This window comes from Myotis yumanensis, unplaced genomic scaffold (genome assembly GCF_028538775.1).
Source record: "Myotis yumanensis isolate MYYU_CA2020_CCGP unplaced genomic scaffold, mMyoYum1.0.hap1 SCAF_2, whole genome shotgun sequence".
Taxonomy (NCBI): Eukaryota; Metazoa; Chordata; class Mammalia; order Chiroptera; family Vespertilionidae; genus Myotis; species Myotis yumanensis.
The window spans coordinates 135,757,757-135,782,095 of NW_027223753.1; the positions used below are offsets into that span (position 1 = coordinate 135,757,757).

A 24,339-nucleotide genomic window follows, 5' to 3' on the forward strand; every position below is an offset into this window, starting at 1 on the left:
GGTAGCAAATTATACAGGGAACCTAAATAGGAATTATTACTTTTGTGATACATGATTTTGTTGTTTCTTTTAATCTTGAGATTATCTTCTACTTTTGGGGGAAAATCCAAATAATAATAGGCTATCTCATTTCTTTATTAATTAAGCACATACCAATGCAAGGCTAGCTAATTTAATAAGGCATTTGGTCTTTTAGATTCTCTCTTTTAAATGATCTTTTGTTATAGTCTACTAGAGGTTCAGTGCATGAGATTTGTGCACTTGGAGGGGCGGGGAGTCCCTCAGCCTGGCCTGCACCCTCTCACAGTCTGGGAGCTGTCCAACTAATGGCTTAGAGCCGCTCCTCTAAGCCATCATTTGGGACATCATAAGCACTGCTGCGGAGGTGGGAGAGGCTTCTACTGCCGCTGCTCTCGCCAGCTGTGAGCCTGGCTTCTGGCTGAGCAGTGCTCCCCCTGTGGGGGTGCACTGACCACCAGGGGGCAGCCCTCATGTCTGCCCCCTGGTGGTCAGTGCATGTCATAGTGATGGGTAGTTGCCCAGTTCGGTCGATTTGCATATTAGCCTTTTATTATATAGGATTTTTGCATATTTCCCTTGATCATAACCAAATTTTGAAGAAATAAATCAAAAAAAGTATTTTACCTCCTATTTATTTCATTTTTAGATTATAGCTGGGATCTGTTGCAATGAAGGCAGAAATAAATCTGAGACTTAACTAATTGTATTATTATAGTGCATAGTAATATTATGCATGATTTTAAATTTTTATTAATTTCTGTTTTTTAATTCTCTGTTGTTGAAACTATTACATATGTCCCCTTTTTTCTCCCATTGACCTCTCCCAGCCTGCCCCCATTCCCCAGCCCACACCTTCACCACCCTTTTGTCTGTTTCCATTGGTTATACTTACATGCATGCATGCATACAAGTCCTTTGGTTGATCTCTCCCCTCTCCCCTGACCCTCTCCTGTTTCCCTTCTGATGTTTGATGGTCTTTTTCATGCTTTTATGTCTCTAGATCTATTTTTGTTCATCTGTTTATGTTGTTCATTATATTCCACAAATGAGTGAGATAATGTGATTATTATCTTTCTCTGGCTCATTTCGCTTATCATAATGCTCTTCAGGTCCATCCATGCTGTTGAAAATAGTAAGAGTTCTTTATTTTTTACAGCAGCGTAGTATTCCATTGTGTAGATCAGCCGTGGGCAAACTACGGCCCGCGGGCTGGATCTGGCCCATTTGAAATGAATAAAACTAAAAAAAAAAAAAGACCGTACCCTTTTATGTAATGATGTTTACTTTGCATTTATATTAGTTCATACAAACACTCCATCCATGCTTTTGTTCCGGTCCAGTTTAAGAACCCATTGTGGCCCTCGAGTCAAAAAGTTTGCCCACCCCTGGTAGATGTACCACTGTTTTTCAATCCATTCATCTGCTGATGGGCACTCAGGCTGTTTCCAAATCTTAGCTATTGTAAATTATGCCACTATGAACATAAGGATGCATATATTCTTTCTGATTGGTGTTTCCAGTTTCTTGGGATATATTCCTAGAAGTGGGATTACTGTGTCAAATGGGAGTTCCATTTTTATTTTTTTTGCGGAAACTCCATACTGTTTTCCACAGTGGCCGCACCAGTCTGCATTCCCACCAGAAGGGTATGAGGGTTCCCTTTTCCCCACATCCTTGCCAGTTCTTGTGACTTGTTGATGATAGCCATTCTGACAGATGTGAGATGGTATTCCATTTTCCTTTTGATTTGAATCTTTTGGATGATTAGTGACTTTGAGCCTTCTGTACGTCCACTTTCTAGAAGTGTCTATTTAGGTCCTAATTCTATAAGTTGTTGGGTTAGATAACTTATTACCAGTTTTTCTTGTTTTTTGAGGTAGGCCTGTAGTACTATGAACTTCCCTTCCAGGATTGCTTTCACTGTGCCCCATACGTTTTGAATTGTGTTTCATGTCATTTTTTCCAGTATGTTTTTTATTGCTTCTTTAATCTCTTTGGTAACCCATTCATTGTTTAATAGCATGCTTTTTAGCCTCCATGTGTTTGATTGTTTTTTATTGTTTTTAGTTGATTTCTAATTTTATGCCATTGTAATCTGAGAAGATGCTTGATAAGATTTCAGTCTACTTGAATTTGTAGAGACTTAGCTGTGTCCTAATATGTGGTCTATCTTTGAAAATGTCCCATGTGAAGTTGAAAAGAATGCATATTCTGTAGCTTTGGGGTAAAATGTTCTGAAGATACCAATTAGTTCTAATCTAGTGAGTCAGTTAGGATTGCTGTTATCATGTTGATTTTTTTGTCTAGAACATGTATTCAGTGATGTCAATGGGGTATTAAAGTCCCCAACTATGATTGTATTGCTGTCAATCTCTCCCTTGGTATCTTTCAGAAGTGTTTTTATGTATTTGGGTGCTCCTGCATTGGGTGCATATATGTTTACCAGAGTAATTTCCTCTTGTTGTATCTATCCCTTTAGTATTATGAAGTAGCCTTCCTTATCTCTTGTTATGGCATTCACTTTGAGTTCTGTTTTGTCAGTTACAAGTATTGTTACCCCATCTTTTATCTTTTTTTTCATTTTCCATTTGCCTGAAAAATTTTTTTCCATCCTTTTACTTACAGTCAGTGTGAGTCCTTTGTTCTGATGTAGATCTCTTGTAGACAGCATATATATGGGTCATGTTTTCTTATTCATTCAGCCACCCTGTGTCTTTTGATTGGGGTATTTAATTGATTTATGTTTAAGATGATTATTGATAGGTACTTGTTGGTTACCATTTTTATTCTTTTTGTCTGTGTTTCTGCATCTCTTTCTATTCCTTCTTCTTACAGCAGTCCCTTTAGGATTTCTTGCATTGCTGGTTTGGTCATCATAAACTCCCTTAGCCTGTTTTTGTCTGCAAAGCTCCTGGTTTCACTTTTAATTTAAATGATAGCCTCATTGGATAGAGTATTGCTGGATTCAGTCCTTTGATTTTCATTATTTTATATACTTCATTCCATTTCCTTCTGCCCTGATGTATTTGTGTTGAGAGATCATTTGGTAGTATAATGGGAGACTCATTGTAGGGAACTTTCTGTCTTTCTCTTGCAGCCCTTAATATTCTTTCTTTGTCATTAACATTTGCCATTATAATTATGGTGTATCTTGGTGTGGGTCTTTTTAGGTTCATCTTGTTTGGGACTCTGCTTTTGTGACTTTTTTTCTTCCTCAAGTCAGGGAATTTTCCTCTCATTATTTCTTTAAATAGGTTTTCTATTCCTTGCTCCACTTCTTGTCCTTTCTGGCATGCCTATTATGTGGATGTTGCTTCATTTCATGTTGTCCCAAAGCTCCCTTATACTCTCCTCCTTTTTAATTTTTTTTCTCATTTGCTCTTCGGATTGGGTGTTGTTTCTGCCCTTGCTTCTAACTTGCTGCCTCGGTCCTCAGTTTCTTCGAGTCTACCTTTGTAACCTTATATTGTGTTCCTGATTGCAGCTATGTCATTCTTCATTTCCTCTTGATTCTTACACATGTTGGTGAATTTCTCATTCAGAAATTTGAGCATCCTTATAACCATTATTCTGAATTCTTTGTCTAACAGATTGTTCTATTTCACTTAGTTCCTTTTCTGGTGATTCCTCCTTTTCTTTCCTTTGATGATTGTTTCTTTTTCTCCCCATTTTTGCTCTCTCTTTGTATTTGTTTCTATGTAATGAGAGTTGCTGTCTATCTCTGGCCCTGGGCAGCCTGCTTGAGGTCTGATAGGTTGAAGCCCCTAGAGGTCCAATGATACAGGACTCCTTAGCCCAGAAGCTGGGTCTGCCTTGAGTCTCATGCCTTTACTATCTCTGCTCTGAGTTGTATTCCATTCCCCTACAGATCTGGTCCCTGAGTTGTCCACTGCAGATGCTCAGGTTCAGTGGGGCACATGCACAGTTCCTATGATATGTGACTCCCTGTGAGGGCCCAGAGCTCTCTGGCATGCACTTTAATGCGTGGCCCCAGCACCCGGGGCATGGTGGCACCCTAGGTACCTCTGGCAGCACACTTGCAGTGCGGTCCTGTGCCTGGGTGGGATGCTGATCCAGGTGCCCCTGGCCCACACTGTCAGCACAGTCATGGGGCCTGTACAGGGTGCTGGGTGGCTCAGCTTGCACCAGTATCTCAGTCCAGGGTATGCACTGGTAGCTCCTTTTTACTCCGGTAGCACGGTCCTGGGGCCTGGGCAGGGCGGAGTGCAGGGCCTCCTTGGTTTACAATCACAGTGCGGGTTGCTGGAGTGCGGTGTCCGTAAGTCTGGGCAGGGAGGTGCGCCACTGGATGGTCACTACGGACATCTTGGAACCCACTGTGAGGTTATTGTGCCACTCACTACAAGGGCGTGGCGGTCATCCCTCAGGAGTTATGGCTAGTCAGGGGCTCACTGCGTGGGTTCCAGGTGGTGGCCCAGGCCAGTCTGCGTGTTAGTGTGGCTGCGCTCCTGTCCTCCACTGCTGCCCCCTTCGTGATGGTGTGGGCTCTGTGCCAGGTCATGCATTTTTTTAAAAGCCAGATAGAGAAAAGGAAAGAGAGGAAAGTAATTCCACATACATATAAATAAGTACTTATGCATTTAGGAAGCACAGGTAAAGATAAAAACCAAAATATACTTCAATGTTATTAGATTACTTCCTTCCCTAGTCCCTAATATCAACATTTTTAACATTTGATTGCAAATGAATCCTCCTCCCCTCCCCCTTAAATCGGACTAGCTTTAGAGCTGCTTAGGGTCCTAAAGTATTTAAGATGTGATTTTTCCCCCTCTCCCCTTTCTCTCTGGAGATACAGAAGTATTTAGGAATGAAGGTGATTGCCATTTTCTTGTACTACAAGTTTTCCTAAGCTGTGGCCCAAATTTGAGTAAGTTATCAGGATTTATCATTGCCATTTGAAGTTATAATTAGCTTTCTATGTTGAGAAACAGACTGTATGCTTTTACTTTAAAAATTTTAAGTTTATTTTTGGAATAACTACTTACATTCCCATTGAATTCTAAAGATTTTCAAGGGGAAGAAGATTTAAATTTGAGAGGTATATCTTAGAACCCTGGGTGTTGGGTCAACTTATCAGCAAAAATATCTGAATATTCTTGATTAGAAAGACCATTTTTTCGTTCTTTGAGAAAGTGAAACCAAAATGTGGGGGTTTTGAGTCCAAGTTAGTTCTCTCACAAAATCAAAGAATGAAATCATAGTCAAAATGGTTAGCAGAACTATAGTTTGTTGAGAGAAGCCAGTCCTACAAAACGTGCAGCTGGAGTTCCAGGAGCAGGCCATTGTCCAGAGCTTCCTTTCCATGTTACGGGCGGGTGTTAACGTCTATTAGTCCATGTGCAGAGTCCCACTTGGCCATGAGCCACGTGGCCACAGGGGAGCTTGTCTCTTGCCATCAACAATCTAGTGTGGGGAGAAAAAGAGGCGGGGGGAGTGAGTACTTTTTTAAAAATTATATGCTTGTAGCTTCTGATTGGTCCTTTCAAAGAATTTTGCTTTAGCAACATCCTTGGGATTGGTTTGTACGCCTCACTATCTTGTGATTGGTTATCTGCATGCTACCTGTCTTAGCAATATCCATACATTTTAAAGTTCATGACTCTTGCATGTGCCCTTCCTTCTCCACTAATTTGGGGTGCCTTAGTAACTCCACCTAGCTGGGTTCCTCAGTTTCATTTCCTCCCCTGCCCCATAGTCCTGATTCCTGACTACCTAGCCTCCCTCTGTTGCTCAAAAGGAAGGCCATCTGATTCCCCAATGACTGCCTCAGTTTATCATTTAATACATGTATAATTTGAGTTTTACTTTACTGAGTTATTTTTATATTATATTAAAATATTTAAAAATCAAATAAACAACATGAGATAGAAGAGTTGGAATATTTCAAGTTTGGTTCCTATTATGTAAAAGCAAGAAGCTGACAGAATTGACCAACTATTTTTACAGCACAATTAATGACAGATTTCATCAATTACAATGTTTACATAAATCTAAATATTTCACATTAGAAAATGGTTTATGTGTTTTCTTGTCTTAAACAGGGGCAGGGATTTTTACCCACTAAAGAACGCTTGGCACAGGACTGAAGTTGTCAAAGTGTGTGAATACAGCCTAATGCTTTACAGCACCCAAGAACATTTCTCCACTAATGGATCTCTTGGGCAGTCCCATTTAACGCAAATGTTTGTTAGAAGTGATAGGAAATGTAAAGAGCTCTGAACAGTACTTAATCCATTTATGCCTAAGGGTTCTCTAAAAACCCATACCCACCTACACACAGTTAGGTGTTGTTGTGTTTTGTTTTGTGTGTGTGTGTGGGTGTCTGTGTGTGTATGTGCGCGCGCGCGCGCGTGCGTTTGTTTTGTTTTATTTCATGTAGTTCCATAGCAAACTAAGTAAAGTAGACCAAATAGCTAAATTCCTTTGGGCATAAAAAGTTATAACAAGGTTTGCATATGAAAGATACTCTCTATGCCAGAGCCCTTAGCTGTCTCTAAGAGTTTGCTAGTCCTGGAAGGTGCTATCTGTCGGAGGCCAGCAAAACTTACAAAATACAGAAAGTTAAGTTAGAAAGTGTGGTCAGTCCATGCCTCACCAAACAATTTAATTCCTAGATATGTATGTTAGATTTTTTATTATCAGTAATGTGAAACAGAAATAATCTGTCTTACTTTAATTGGACTGATGAGGGTCAAAGGAGTTTAACATTTATGGAAAAGCTTTGACAAGTATAAAAATATTTGTCCTTAGGAGTCATTACATCTAAGGTGCCCTTGAAGTTTCTTAAAGAAATAAACTTTTGTTGTACAACTAATTTTCGCTTAACATAAACTTCTCATTGAGTAGGAAAACTTTTTTACCCATTAGTTTGTAAATAATTTATCTACTCCTTGATTCCAAGAAAGGGCTTGTAAAATGACCATGAGACAGAAAAAGCTTTCTATTTTATTCATCCAGGCCATAAGAACAGATATAGTTTGCAAGATATTTTATGCAGAGCATGTATGATTTATTTTTAACTTGCTGTATTCTTTTCTACATTAGGTATATTGGTAATTTTTTATATATTGGTATTATTTATTTTTTATTTTTAAAAATATATTTTTATTGATTTCAGAGAGGATGGGAGTGGTAGAGAGAGATGAAAACATCAATGATGAGAGAGAATCATTGACCGGCTGCCTCCTGCACACACCCTATTGGGGATCGAGCCCACAACCCGGGTTTGTCCCCTTGACTGGAATTGAACCTGGGACCCTTCAGTCCACAGGTTGACACTCTATCCACTGAGCAAAACTGGCTGGGGTGGTATTTTATTTTAATACCTACATATAAAACATGTTTTGCTTTTTTTAATGAGCTTGACGAGTCCGAGTATTTTGGGTTTATTGCCTATTATATAAATGCATGCAGTTGACTGAATTGACCAACTTAATAGCCGAATTAATGACTGGTTTGATACATATTTCCATTATGTGATTTCTGCAATTACCAGGTTTGTGTACATACAAGTATTTCACAGCAGAGAATAAATTATGTGTTTGTTTGTTTTAAATAGGGGAAAAAACTTTTACTCACTGGATATATGTATGTTGTACAGGGCTAAAATGTCTCTAATGTGTATTCATAGAGGTTCGTGTTATACATTAATCTCTATTTACTATTTTCCCTCTGCCTTATTGAATCTTATAATTCTTTACGGTCCAAGTCTCCTGCCCTCTTGGCCAAACCTACAAAACCACCTCAGTTCATGAGCATTGCTATCCTTTGGACACTTACTAAGGCCCATGATATGCTAGAATGAAAAGTATTAAGATGGGTAATTTTATGTGAGTTTCTGTGAGATTGGATTACCCTGACAAACAATGGGTGTGAAACTGAAATGTGGTGTTTGAGTTCAAGTTGGTTGTCTCATGACATTGAAGAATGAAGTCGTGTGCAAAAACAATTAGTGGAACTGAAGTTTATTGAGAGAAACCAATCCTGAAAAAGGTACAACTGGGATTCCAGGAGCAGACCAGTGTCAGAGCTTCCTTTTCCATGTTACAGTTGGGAGTAGTTCAGTATCCAAGGTAATTAAAGTGTTATAGTCCATGTGTGGAGGTCCACATGGTCATAAGCCATGCGATGGGGAGTGCATCTCCTGCCATTAACTCAAGAATCTAGCACAGGGAGGGTGGGAGGGAGAAAGTGCGTGCACTTTTTTAATGTATGCTTGTTAATTCCTGATTGGTCCTTTCAAAGAATTTTGTCTTAGCAACATCCTTGGGATTGGTTTTTACACTTTACTACCTGGTGATTGGTTATCAGCAAGCTGCCTGTCTTAGCAACATCCATACATTTTAAGGTTTGTCTCCTGTGTGTGCTGTCCTTTCCTGCCCAGCTGGGTTGTCCCAGTAACTCGGTCCAGCTGGGTTTTCAGTGTCATTTCCCTTCCTGTGGTCCTGTCCCTATTTACCTAGCTTCCTTTTGTCTCCTCAGGTGTGTGTACAAAAGTCTTTTAACAGAAACTTACTGTTACTTCTGGAAAATACTCTGAATTTCAAGCAAGCAACTTACAAATGAAAACTTTAGATACAGATTATTTTTAAGTTTCCTTGGTGGATAATGTAAATACTTTATTTGTGGAAATTGATGATAGGTAATTAAAAGTACTTAGTCTTAAAATAGACTTGTAGACTGAAGAAAGTAGCCATTCTATTAGGAACTATAATAATTGACCCTCAACCAGCCTTGCTTAAATGACTGTACAGCCAATTAAAATGAGAAATTGCAAACAGAATGCATTAAATAATTTTATTATAAATCACTACAGTATAAAATCAAGAAATTGAGCATTTATTCACTATAAAGATAGTTTATAATTTTTACTAAACTTTAATAGAAATGAGAAACTGTGGTGAATAGTCTATCTCCCCAAACTGGCTATAAAGTTCTCAGAATGGCTTTTCTGTTGAAAATTACAACTATATACAAATAAAATGCAGTTATAATATAAATTTATATTATAGACTTATCCAGTATTCTATGTATAAATACTGACAATAACAAAGTACTCAAAGATTTTCATTAAAATTTTTAAAAAGATAAATAAGGTTCTTCTTATTTAAATAGGTGGCAGAATGCTTTTATGTAAAATGCAGAAGCAGTATATTTAGTGATCCAGCTCAGAATAAAAGCCAGAGTGCTTAGAAAGCTTGTAAAGGGTTATTGTTTTGCTATTTTCTGATTCTCTATTATTACCTAGTGTGCTTCTAGTGCCCACTCATGGTATTCCTAAAATATGCCTGTACATTCCTGCCTCAGGATATTTGTACTATTTTCTCAAGGTTCACTATCTCAACTCTGAGGCATTGGTCAAATGTCACTTCCTCAGTAAGACCTTCTGTGGACACCATTTAAAATCGCAACTCTCTTCTCCACCTTCCTGCCTTAATTTTTCCCGTTGTCCTTTCTACTATATTATGCAAATTCTTCACTTACTATTTTAATTTTTATATTTTATAAAAATTCTGTATTATGTGTAATCAGATGAGTCCCATAGAATTTTATTTTTGTTAATCCTCATTGGAGGATATATTTTTCTATTACTTTTCAGAGAGAGTGGAAAGGAGGGAGAGATGGGGAGTGGAAAGAAAGGAGGGAAAAGAGGGAGGGATGGGGAGAGAGATTCACACCCCAACCAGGCTGTGAATCAAACCTGCAATCCAGGTATGTGCCCTTTACCAGGAATGGAACCCATAACCCATGGGTGCTGGGGCCGGGGAAAGGGAGGTGCTGATGCTCTTAACCACTGAGCAACACCAGCCAGGGCTACAATTTTTATTTTTATTGTCTCTCCTCACTGTAAGTAAGATCCATAAAGGCAAAGCATTTTGTTTAGCTTGTTAATTGCTGTATTCCCAGGGTCCAGAACATTGCCTTTTAAATATTTCTTGAATAAATCTAAGGCTTCTCTATATCTATCTCCTATTAAAATAAACATGTAAATATTTAATTTAATAATGGTAACTATACTCAATTGGTGGAAAATTGGATATGAGGACAATTGGTGGCAAATTGAATATGAGGATAAATGGGAAACCAGAGTGCATTTGTCATTGGTCTAGTTATTTGATCAGATATGCCATTTTACATTGTTATAGTGTACCAGAGACTATTTGAAGTGCTTTACATATATTAATTAATTCATGCTTTACAACAACCTTGTGACACTAGGTACATTTTACATTTAAGAAAACCAGAGTTTAAATTTAGTAGCCCTTGGTCATGCAACTATTATATAGGAAGTTAAGATTCGCCAAGACAGGTGGTATATCCAAAACCCATACTCGTAACCAAAGGTCATGGGTAAAATCTTGCTGTATAGTTGCTTGGACTAGCTTTAGTTGCTTGGACTAGCTTTAGTTGTATCCTTTTCATTCATTTTTTTTTTTTTTTGCAAAAATAGAAAATTTGGAAAGCAATAATTTCTGTTTAACCACTGTAGTTTTATAACATTTTTTATTATTATTTTTTGCAGTGGGATGCCATTACTGAAATGGATGAACATAACAGGCCCATTCACACATACCAGGTATGCAATGTAATGGAACCAAATCAAAACAATTGGCTTCGTACAAACTGGATCTCCCGAGATGCAGCTCAGAAAATTTATGTGGAAATGAAGTTCACACTGAGGGATTGTAACAGCATCCCATGGGTCTTGGGGACTTGCAAAGAAACATTTAATCTGTATTATGTGGAATCAGATGAGTCCCATGGAATTAAATTCAAGCCAAGCCAGTATACAAAGATTGATACAATCGCTGCTGATGAAAGTTTTACCCAGATGGATTTGGGTGATCGCATCCTCAAGCTCAACACTGAAATTCGTGAGGTGGGGCCTATAGAAAGGAAAGGATTTTATCTGGCTTTTCAAGACATTGGGGCATGCATTGCCCTGGTATCAGTCCGTGTTTTCTACAAAAAGTGCCCCTTCACTGTACGTAACTTGGCCATGTTTCCTGACACCATCCCAAGGGTTGACTCTTCCTCTTTGGTTGAAGTAAGGGGTGCTTGTGTGAAGAGTGCAGAAGAGCGTGACACTCCTAAACTATATTGTGGAGCTGATGGAGATTGGCTGGTTCCTCTTGGAAGGTGCATCTGCAGTACAGGATATGAAGAGATCGAGGGTTCTTGCCATGGTAAGAAACATTCAAATTTACTATACGTAAGTTCAGAACTATACCATTTCACATTGTTATGATAATATAATACCTATAGTTTTCCAGATGAAATGATTTTTATGTGAATTGTTTTATGAAGGTTTGTTAATCTAATAAATATATACATTTAAAATTTTTACATATCCTTGACAGAGATAACCTATATGATTTTTTTTTGTATTTATCACTCATAATCAATACACAAATATGGAAATATATTTATTGTTTGGCAAATAGTAACAAAGTAGATATATTCCCCTCTTACTAGTAAATTATTTACAAGTTTGTTTTCTATTGCACTGTATTGAATTTATTGACTTTTTTGTTGGTTCTATATTTATAATTATTAAAAGGATGAGAATAAGTAAGAAAAACATGCTTTTATGTACTAAAGGGTTATGAGTAATAGTAATGTGTGTGAATATTTAAAGATTTTATATACTTATAAAACACTTGGGTTTTGAAAAGTTCACTAGCACTTCCAATGATGAGTGTGTTGGAAATTTGAAAATTTTAATATTTGCATAAAATGTCTGCAGTATATTCTTATGAAGCATAAGCCAGTTTTCCTTACTATTTAAAAATTAAAATATATTTCATTGAAGTTTATCAATATAAATTGAATTCAAAAATGTTATTTACTCATAACGAAGATTTAGAATGGAAGAAAAATAAGTCATAAATTATCCTTTGGGGGATTCTATAAAATATTGCACATTGGAAAATATTCTAAAGAAAAATTCATACATATGAGTAATTATTCAATGAGGTTAAGAAGACTATAAGAACTTGGGATAAACATATTAGCCATACTATCCATGTAGTTTTATCATATTTAAAAATAGAAGAAGCTGGGTGTTAATTGGTAAAAATAAAGTTTTAAAAATATTTAGAGAGTCACTTTATAACTAACAATTTATATGATTGCTATTATTAAACATGTGTATTTTTTCATGGTGTTGACTACAGAAATACAGGTAATGACAATCGCTGATGGCTCGATGGTTTTTTACTTAATATGTTTGTTCTATGAAGTTACATTCTTACGTACCAGTGCATTCCTTAAAATTTCTTCCATTGTTTAGCAAAATTGATTTTTAACAAATGATAATCATTATCAGCTCATCTAGAGCTGCTGCTAGACTTATCTGTTTTTATGGCTTGTTACCTATATTATAATTTGTTTGAGTGCAGAAATATGAGTGTATAATGTGTGTTCTTGATGCTTTTCTTCATATCACCCATTTCTATCCTCTGATAATAGTTTTTATCCTTGACCCTATTGCTATCAATCAATAAGTTATCTCCCAAGCTAATCTCTGAATTACACATACCTAAATGGCAGATTAATTGGAATTTATATGAATAAACCATACTTCAAGTAGTAATGTGACACCATATGTGTGTGTGTGTATATGTGTGTGTGTGAATAATTTTTTCTTTTAGTCTGTTCTGTTAGAACAATTAATTTAAGTTATTAAAATTTATGAATATCTACTATCTGTTAATCACTTTGGTAGTTGGTAGACATAGAGTGTATGTTTCAGTTATCTGTTGCTTTTGAGACAAAACAGCCAACACTGTTTAGTGTAAAATCACAGTGACTTATGATTTCTCAGAGCTCAGCCAGGGTAGTTCTGCTTAATATAGATAAAGCAGAGGTCACTGCTGCAGCTGTTTCCAGCTGTGAGCTTGACTGGAGTTGCAATGTTCAAGATGATCTCTTCTAGGGGCTTTCTCTAGATGGCCTCTCATCATTTAAAAATCTAGTTCAAGCCTTTTTATAGTACAGTAGCTGGCTTAAGAGAGAGTTTGTTACATGCCCAGGTATAAAGTGAGTATATGATGGGACGACACAAGGGTTGAATACCTGGAAGTATGTTTATAGTGAGTTGCCAATGTGATAGTGTACCACAGTTCACTGTCTAGTTTCTCATGATTAATGTTTTCTGTCATGTACACATACCCATACCCTCCCAGAGATTTATCTCATACGGCATTGCGTTGAAGTCAAGAAGAGCATCATTGAAATCAATTCCAGATGTGTATGAAGCTAACATTTTTCTTGACCTGAAGAACTAAGAACTAAAATGAAACTTATTGTTCCTCACACACATAACATATACAGGACAGGGACAGGATGACTGTAAAAGAGCCTCCAATTTCTAAAGGCAGGTATACAGCAGTCACTGGTTCGTTGTGATTCTGACGTCCGGATAGATGCTGTAGGGATCCATTACTGTAGAGGCAGGGAATGGTCCACTGTGGTTTTGGCTTCATCACTCTGCCCTCTGAGTCATCCTGCTCATTTATAAGAATCGTCCATGTGCTAGTTGCCAGTTTTAAGAGCCGAGAAACAGTCTTAATTTGATCCACAACATTATGAAGTATTTTTTTCTATTTTCCCAGTTATCATAGGCAGTGTTACCTTTAATTATCTCCAATGGCAATTGCTTTACTTCTCTTCCACCCTCAACTCCTTGCTACTCTTCCAGCCTTTACAATCTGTTTAGTACCAAAGCAAATGCCACAATTTAATTTTTTTCTATAATAGCACCTCTTGTCTTACATAAATTATTAATTTACTATCTGGAAATACAGACTAGGCTCAGCTGGGTGGTTCTGCTGGTCTTATCTGGAGCCCTCATGTAACTGCACTTTTTGGGATATTTAACAGAGCTGGACATTTAATATGGCTTCACTAATATGTGGGATATTTGAGGCCCTAAGGTTGTTTACTGTATAAATCCTGATAATAATTTTAATATAGTTCGCTTGAGGGAATTATTCTAATTTTTCTTTCTTTCTGGGATAGCCATTAAATGTAGTTATTCACCATAACATCCAAAGGGCTTCACAATTTGACCTTGTCCTATTCTATTCTAACTTTTTCAAATTTTATCTCCTATTCTTATTACTTTTGAACAATCCATGTGGTATGTTTCCTGTCTTCTGCTTTTAAAAGTATTTTATCTACAGTAGATGCTTAGTGTTTCTTTTTCTTTTTTCTGTGATAGAATTTTCTTCATCCTTCCAAGCCTAAGACAAATGCCATATATGTAGGTCTTCACAAAGTTAATCCCTCTCTCCTCTGTACTGTGTAGTCTGTACTAATTATTTATGTGTCTATTTCACCAAGGTTGTAAGATCAAAGAATTGTATTTAAAATCATGTGTATAATGAAGTACCCTGAAATTTATTGATGTAAATGACCATAAGGCCCTGATAACCAGACTCTATTGAGTAAAGATAGACAATTGTGCTACAGTATGCTCATTTTTCTCTCATTCCTTGAAATTGGAAGGTTGTAGTGTTTTAGATCCAGAAAGCCTTAGAAAATGCTTTTCTCTCTCATTTTATGAATCAGGATGCTAAGTTACTGAGAACAGACTGTTATTCCCTGGGGCCACTTAGTAACTAATACTAGATTGAGAACTGAAGCCTAGATTTTTCTCAACCTGGTCTTTGTGTGCTTTCCTTCTGTACTTCCCTTCTTTCTCCTGTTCCTCACTTCTTCCTTTCTTCCTCTTTAATTTTCACATTCCAGGCATCCATGTCCTTAACCTTGATGCTTTCCTGCCTGCCAAAAACTGCAGAGGAACCCTAAGTTCTGATCATTAATTAGGCCCTGTGTTCTGTATTCCTATTTTCTGGAGTCTGATATGGGCACTAGTATAACAGTATCTGCACATCCACTCTGAAATCCAGGCTACTAAGAATTATGGGGAAAATATAGATTTATATATAAATTTGCTGTTAGAGATGATAAATCAGAAAAATTACAATTAGGTTTTAGGAATTTTCTTAATTTATTTGAATAGATTTGATCATTTTAGTCTGCTATGTAATGAAAAACACAATAAGCTGGTTTAAAATATAATAAGTTATATTTACCCATACTATCAATATCAAATGAGCAACGTATATTAATCACATTTAAATAATTTATTATATTTTACCCTAAATGTACTACTGAATGTGTGAACATGAGATTCCTTTCTCTGTAATATTGTTAAGGTTTATCTAGATCCAAAGTTTAGAAGCACAAAAGAGGGAGGCACTCTTATCCTTGCTATAAATCAGGTTTAATTGGACATAAACATTATATTAAGCAGAGATGCTTACTTTTAAAACTAAGCACAGTAATTTAGGTTATTCTATTATACATAATAAAGTATTTTATTCTTGGTTCAAATCTCAAGTTATCTTTCATAACTTTTTATTTTATTTTGTACGTTCATAATTAAAATGATCATACTTAGGCATATTGATGCTACAGACTTAATTTTTAATTGTCTCAATTTATTTAACAATAAATTGAATTTAAAAATAACATTAATTCATAAGGCATTAATTTACATCAAGTAGTCTTTCACTTCTTATATCTAAGAATATTTTAACACTATGGGAAAAATAATTGGAAGCAATTAACATGCAATATTGAATACAAGTTTTGTTCATTTGTGAGTATTGAAGTGACATATGAATCTCTAATAAAGTCCTTTTAAAAAGTAATTTGGAATAAATCTCATTAAGGTAGTGGCATTTGTACTTAGAGCTATTAGTTAGGTTTGAGGATTTTAGACCTTCTAGCAAATATATATATAGAAAGGATACATTCCTTAAGCCTTTAAGTATCACATGATATAATTTAACAAAAGTAACATTTGGCTATGGGAATTAAAGTTCTGAAACATTGAGAATTAAAAAAAAATTCCTCTTTCTAGAAATATTTTTATTTTTTCCTCTAGTGCTCCTTTAAAATTCAGGAGGAAAGGATGTTGTCAATTCTTGGACCATTGCATTATTATTCACAGGGATGAATGAGACATTCAGGGCCTTTGGTAACAGAGTTATTGATTTGATCTCCTGAAGAGTGTTGTTAAAGCTTTCATGGTTTTGTCCTCTGTTGCAGTTCAGAAACATTTATGCTTTGTGTTTATGATTTTCTTTCTAATCATGTTATCAGAGATGATTGTGGAAACAGAGAGCATTAAGAAATTTTGAGACCCTAGAATTTTTTGGTATTAAATGAGGAGGCTTGAGGATATGATGACAACCTGAAAGGTGAAATTGGGATCAGGAAAAAAGGGCAGACTTATTGGCTCAGATAGTATTTCCATGTTCTGAAGGTTTTCACAAAATAAATGTGATCTTTTATAATATAACCTTCAATTCTAAATAAAGCTGCTTTTCATTGAAGCAATTCTAGACTTTCATTCATCTTGAGAAGAATATGAAATCAAAAGGCTTTGAGGAGTAGTCTAAAAATAGAAGGCATTATTTCTAAGCAAATGAAGTTAAATAATTATATTATTTTTTGTCATAATTTTAAAATAGATTAAAACATACACTTGTTGAAATGATTATTTTTAGTAAATAATTTTAACAGAATTATGACTTCTATTTTTGTTCCTATTTTACTCTCTGCTGACTTAAAAGTTATAAACCATACTTCTAAATGGACTACACCTATTTGTAAATCCTTTCTTTATATATATATATATATATATATATATATATATATATATATATATATATATTTGTAGGAGGAGATAAAATTATTCAGCATTATTCTCTTTCCAAACATAACATACCATGCTGCCCATAAGAAATTACAACCTTTATAGATTGTCTAGAATTTTAGTTTTGCCTTATAAAGGAACCAATTTAATAGGCTTATAAAGTTAACACATAGATATACTAAGATATATTAACAAATTTTATATTTGGTAGCTTTTATCATTATCACATTTCTTCTGGGTTCAATATTTCATTTGCTGAAGTATATATGCTTTGGTAGATTTTGGCAAGGTTTTAAAAGTATTTAAGCTCTTTATTTGGTACATATATAAAAATACTGTACTTTTTCTTCTCCAGTGCTTTTTTATTTGGGTATAGAATACTAGGTGACTATTATTTTTCTCAACACTCTGAAAATATTATTTTCCTGTTCATAAGAATCTAATGTTAAATGTAGAAAAAACATTTGATAAGATGATACAACATCCATTTATAATTAAAACAATAAAATAGTAATAGAAGGAAAGTACCTCAGCATAATAAAGGCCATCTATAATAATAAAAGGGTAATATGCTAATTAGACCAGATGTCTTTCAGACATCATTCCGGACATCCTTCCTGAGGAAGCTGGGGCCCGAGGGAAGCCAGCCTGGGTTCCGGGTGCCTGTGGGCGGCTCGAGGGAGCCAGCCCAGGTCCCAGGTGCCAAAGGGAAGCCAGTGCCTGCAGCCTGGATCCCGGGTACAGGAGGGAAGCCAGTGCTGGCAGCCGGGGGAAGGAAGGCCTACTGTTGCACGAATTTTCATGCATTGGGCCTCTAGTCCTATATAGTAAAAGCCTAATATGCTAAGTGTTCGGTCGACTGGTCAGTCATTCAACCAATCACAGCATAATATACTAATGATATGCTAATGCCGCTCAACCACTTGCTATGATGTGCACTGACCACCAGGGGGCAGACAGTGAACTGGCCGACCAGTTGCTATGATGTGCACTGACCACCAGGGGGCAGATGCTCTGACTGGTAGGTTAGCTTGCTGCTGGGGTCTGGCTGATCAGGACTGAGCTAGACAGGCTAGCCATGTCCTGGAGCCCTCCCACAGTCCCTTGCTAGCTGGCCAACCTCCCGTGTCTCTCCCTGGCCCCAATTGTGCACCAGTGGGGTCCCTTGGCCTGGCCTATGCCCTCTCACTATCCAGGACCCCTCAGGTGATGTCAGAGAGCAGGTTTTGGCCCGATCCCGCAAGCCAGGCCAAGGTACTCCACTGGTGCACAAATTCATGCACCCGGCCTCTAGTCTATAATAAAACCTCAACTAATATCATACTCAGTGATGAAAACCTGAAAGCTTTTTCTCTAAGATCAGGAACAAGACAGGATGTCCATTCTTACCACTGTTATTCAATATACTGCTAGAAGTCCTAGTCAGAGCAGTAAGTAAGAGAAAGAAATAAAAGGCATCCAAATAGGGAAGGAAGAAGTAAAGTTTTCACTTTTTGTTGATGACATGATTCTGTATATGGAAAACCCTAAAAAGTCCACCAAAAAACTATTAGAAACAATAAACAAATACAGTCAAGATGCAGGATACAAAATCAATGTGCAAAAATCCATTGTCTTCCTGTATACTAACAACAAAATTTCAGGAAAAAAAAATTCCTTTGGCAATTGCAAACAAAAGAATAAAATACATAAGAATAAACTTAACAAAGAACATGAAAAAACTATATACTGAAAATTGCAAAGCATTCTAAAAGAGATTGAAAAAGACACAGCAAATGGAAAAATATCCCATGTTTATTGATTGGAAAAATTAGCATACAGTGGGGCCTTGACTTACGAGTTTAATCCATTCCGTGAAGGAGCTCGTAACTCAAATTACTCGTATGTCAAATCAAAAAGTGAATGAGTGAGACACGTGATGCTGGGCTGATGTTGTGGCGTTCACTGTGACATTTGCTGCGCCAACTAGCAGTGGGGTATCTGAAGCTGACTCATAACCCGAAATTTAGCTCGCAACTCGAAGCAAAAAATCGGCGGAGAGACGGCTCATATCTCGAAAAACTCATTAGTCGAGACACTCATAAGTAAAGGCCCCACTGTAGTTAAAATGGCCATATTACCCAATGTTAAACAATTAATTCAAAATGGATCAAAAACCTAAATGTAAGATCTGAAACAATAAGTTACATGGAAGAAAATATAATTACCAAATTTGTGGACCTTGGTCCTAGAGAACATTTTATTAACTTGACCCAAAGGCAAGGGAAATGAAGGCAAAAATAAATGAATGGGACTATATCAAACTAAAAAGCTCTACATAGCAAGAGAAATTAACAACAACAAAAGAGGCAACCAACCAGATAGGAGATGATATGTGCAATAGTAGCTCCGACAAAGCTTTAATTTCCAAAATATACCATTTAAAGAATTCATAAAACTCAATACCAAACAACCCAATGAAAAAGTAGGCAGAGGACCTGAAAATACACCTCTCCCAAGAAGACATATGAACAGCCAATCTATAATAATAGAAGCATAATATGCTAATAAGACCAGACTAAGCCAGGGCTGTGAGGAAAGCCCCAGTCCCTGGTGCCTGCTGGCGGCTGAAGGGAAGCCAGCCCAGGTCCTGGGTGCCGGAGGGAAGCCCGGGTCCCGGGTGCCAGAGGGAAGCTGGTACCAGCAGCCAGGGGAAGGAAGGCCTATTCTTGCATGAATTTCGTGCATTGGGCCTCTAGTAGATACATGAAAAGATGTTCAACCTTACTAGCAATTAGGAAAATGCAAATCAAAACTACAATGAGATACCACTTCAAACCTATTAAAGTGGCCATTACCAACAAGACAAGCAATAAGTGTTGGAGAGGTTGTGGAAAAAAAGGAACCCTCATTCACTGCTGGTGGGAATGTGGGCTGGTATAACCACTATGGAAAGCAGTCTGGCAATTCCTCAAAAAATTAAGAATAGAGTTACCATATGACCCAGCAATCACTCTTCTGAGTATATACCGGAAAAACTCAAAATCATATATTTGCAAAGATATATGCACCTCTATGTTCATTGCAGAATTATTCATGGTGGCCAAGAAATTGAAGCAACCAAAGTGTCCTGTGATAGAGGATAAAGAAGATATGGTACATACACACATTGGAATACTTTAAGTACGAAGTATCGTAAGAGGACAATTCTTGATAGCTGTTTACTCACCACCAACAGATTAGAAAATTTAGAGGAAATGGATAAATTCTTAGAATCAAACAACCTTCCAAAATGGAATCATTAAGAAATAGAAAATATTAATAGACTGATGATTTTAAAGGAGATTGAAACAATAATCAAAACCTCCCAAAAATCTAGGACCAGAGGACTTCACTGCTGAATTATACCAAATATTAAAAGAAGATAATACCTATCTAATACTTCTCAAAATCTAAACAAGGGAATGCTTTCTGGAGGAGGGAATGTTTCCTAATTCACTTTAGGAGGACAGCATTATTCTGATATCAAAAACAGACAAGAACAACACAGAAAAAGAAAATTAGAGGCTAATATCTCTGATAACAGTAATGTAACTATCTCAACAAAATATTGGCAAGCTGAATACAATAATACATGAAAAGGATCATATATCATGGTCAAGCTGTATTTATTCCAGGGATGCAAAGATGGTTCAACATCCACAAATCAATCAGTGTAATACTTTGTATTAACACAGTGAAAGATAAGACTTGTATGATCATATCAATAGATGAAGAAAAGCATTTGACAGTATTCAGTATCTATTTATGATATTACCTCTCAGTGGGTATAAAAGTATCTCAACATAATAAAGGATATATATGACAAACCCATAGCTAGTATCATATTCACTTGTAAAAAAAAAAAAAAAGCCTTTTCTCTAAGATCAGGAACAAGGTAGGATACCCACTCTCACCATTATTATTTAGCATATTATGGGAACTCCTGGCTAAAGCAATCAAGCAAGAATAGAAATAAAAGACATCCAAATTGGGAAGGAAAAAGTAAAACTTGCTATTTGTAGATAATGTTATTTTTTATATATAGCACTTTAAAGATTCCTACAAAAACTGTTAGGAATAATAAACATACAGTAAAGTTGCAAGGTACAAAATCAATATATAAAAGCTTTTCTTTTTGTATACACTAACATGAAAAATCAGGAAGAGAGATTAATATAACAATCCTATTTACAATTTCAACAAAAAAGAATGAAATACCTAGTAATATATTTAGCCAAAGATCTATATACTAAATACTGTTGCACATTGTTGAAAGAAATTGAAGACACAAATAAATGGAAAAATACTCCATGCTCATGGATTAGAATAATTGACATCATTAAAATGTCCATACTACCCAATGCAATCTACATATTCAATTCAACCCCTATCAAAATTCCAAAGGCATTTTTCACAGATATAGAACAATAATTTTCTAAATTTGTATGGAACTACAAAAGACTTTGAGTAGCCAAAGCAATCTGGAAGAAAAAGAACAAAGCCAGCAGTATCACATTCCCTAATTTCAAAATATACTAAAAGCTATAATAACCAAAACAGTATAGTATTGCCAGAAACAGGACACATGGATCAATGGAACAGAATCAACATTCCAGATATAAACCCATACATATATGAACAACTAATTTATAACATAGGAGTCAAGAACATATAAAGGAGAAAGGGAAGTCTCTTCAAAAAGTCGTGTTTGGCCTTAGCCGGTTTGGCTCAGTGGATAGAACGTCGGCCTGGGGACTGAAGGGTCCCAGGTTAGATTCCAGCCAGGGGCACATGCCCTGGTTGTGGGCTCAATTTCCCCCCAGTAGGGGACATGCAGGAGGCAGCCAGTCAATGATTCTCTCTCTTCATTGATGTTTCTATCTATCTCTCTCCCTTCCTCTCTGAAATCAATAAAAATATATTTAAAATTTTTTTTAAAAAGTCATGTTTGGAAAAATGGACAGATGCATGCAAAAGAATGATATTAGACCATTATATTATGCCATACACAAAAAATGATCTCAAAATGGATCAAAGACTTGAAATCATAAAATACATAGAAGAAAACCGGCAGTAAGCTCCTGGCTTAATCCTGTCATAGAGATGTTTCTGTGGATTTGAGTCCAGTAGCAAGGAAACAAAAGCAAAAATAAACAAATAGGACTACATTAAACTAAAAAGTTTCTGCACACCAAAGTAAACCATCAACAAAATGAAAAGGCAACCTACTAAATAGGAAGATACATTTATTTCCATTTCACACATCCAGTGAGGAGTTAATATCCAAAAAGATAGAAAACATCATTAATCTCAACAACAAACAAAAACAGCCCAATTAAAAAATGGATAGAAAATATGAATACTTATTTTTTCAAAAAAGGCCAATGGACACATTAAAAGATGTTCAACATCACGAAATATTAGGGAAATGCAAATCAAAACCACAACAAGATATCCTTACACTTTTCAGCCTTTAACCAACACAGAATGGCTATTATAAAAAAGACGAGAAACAAGTGTTATAGAGGATGTGAAGAAAAGGGAACCTTGTGTACTCTTAGTGGGAATGTGAATTGGTACAGCCACTATAGAAACCATTATGGGAATGTCTCAGAAAATTAAGAATGGAACTACCATATTATCCAGCTATTTCACTTCTGGGTATTTACCCAAAGAATACAAAAACTATTTCAAAAAAATATGCACTCCTATGTTTATTGCAGTATTATTTACAATAGCCAAGATATGGAAACAGCCTAAGTGTCCATTAATGGATGAGTAAATAACAAATATTTGATATATGTGTAGCACACACGTAATGGAATACTACTCAGCCATAAAAAAGGTGAAATTTACAATGACATGGATGGAACTTGAGGGTATTCTATGTGAAATGTCAGATATAAAAATACAAATAGTATATGATTTTACTCATATGTTGGATATAAAACAAAAACTAAGGGAAAACAAACAAAAAATACAAGAACAAAAACAAATTACAAAGGCAGACAACAGATTGATAGTTACCAAAGGAGGGGGTTAGAGGAAGAGTAAAAGGGGGTCAATTGTATGATGACAGAAGGAAACTAGACATGTGGTGGTGAGCATGATATAGTATATACAGATGCTGAATTATAGTTACACACCTAAAACTTATATAATGTTATAAACCAATGTTACCTCAATGACATAAAAACAAAATAGCCCTAACCGGTTTGACTCAGTGGATAGAGCGTCAGCCTGTGGACTGAAAGGTCCCAGGTTCAATTCCGGCCAAGGGCATGTACCTTGGTTTTGGGCACATCCCCAGTAGGAGGTGTGCAAGAGGCAGCTGATCGATGTTTCTCTCTCATCGATGTTTCTAACTATCCCTCTCTCTCCCTCTCTGTAAAAAAATCAATAAAATATATTTAAGAATAAAAACAAAATAATATAAATTAATGTGATGTTACTGTATTGGCTATATTTGAAAGCATCAGTGTTGATTGTGTACTTTGGAATTGTATTTGCAGGCTAACTTGTTTTCCATTTCTTTCTTTGTTTTTTTAACTTGAAGATTTTGTAGTTGCATTAAGCCTACTCCTACAAACAAAACTTAAAAGCCCTAATGAAGTTATCAAAAAATTTATGTTGTTATTCCTGGTTGACAGGATTTCCAGGGATTCAGGAATCCAAACTTTTTGCATTTAGTGAACCAACCGTCTCTTAGAGACTGCAGTTTTCTGTGTCCAATTCAGAGATTGTAAAAGAAGTTGGAAATGGCACTTACGCTTTTTAACCAACCCAGCTCTTAAGAGACATATTTTCTTTCACATACCAGCAGTGAGTACTGGTTATATGACCACACCTGCCTGCAAATAGGGGTGGGTTGTTGTTAGATGTTGTTCCTGGCTCAGTAGTCACTTTTCAGTGACAATTATCTATCCTGGAAGAGAAAGCTCACATGTTTGTAGCTACTTGGTTGTTATGCAGTAGTCTGACACTTCACCCACAAAAGGTACATGGTCATCCTCATATACCTGATAATATACAAAGTCTCCATCAGATTCAAATATGTCTTCTCAGCTGATGACCCAAAAATTAAATGACAAGATATCTAACCCTAACCCAAAATATGTTTGAAACAATGGTTGACATAAATAGACCACTCCTAGTAGTAAGGAGAATAATGGGAAATATATGACTCTGTGTGCTCCATAGCAGTAATGGGCAGGCATGTGAAAACCTCAACCGATCTGGACACTGATTCAGTGGGATGCTCCTATCCATTGTTCTCAATGGCCTTTGGTTCCTACTATCTATGAGCTTTTTTTATTATCCTGGTAATTTCTGTAGTTGTTGGTGGCTGAACAGCTTTCATACTTGTTTCATGCTCATCTATTTTGGGGCTTAAGGATCATTTCATAGCTACAGGTTCTTTTGGACCAGACTCATGATATGTAGGCAATGAGATTTCCTAAAAATCATAGCAGCCTTTTAGTCTGTTTTTCATTTCCATGTGCCATCAATTACACAAAAAAGTCCACACCAAAATTTCTTTCTTT

The 24,339-nt window shown here is 36.2% G+C and overlaps 1 protein-coding gene across 5 annotated transcripts in view; it reads left to right on the top strand.

The window, feature by feature from the left end:
• Nucleotides 1–24,339, top strand: part of EPHA6 (EPH receptor A6) — a 945,921-nt gene that overhangs the window by 172,948 nt on the left and 748,634 nt on the right. For all 5 annotated transcript variants that reach the window (XM_070406043.1, XM_070406044.1, XM_070406045.1 and 2 more), the window contains one exon: nt 10,565–11,228. In XM_070406043.1, coding sequence (XP_070262144.1) covers nt 10,565–11,228 — 664 coding nt within the window. The remainder of the gene's footprint in view (nt 1–10,564; nt 11,229–24,339) is intronic.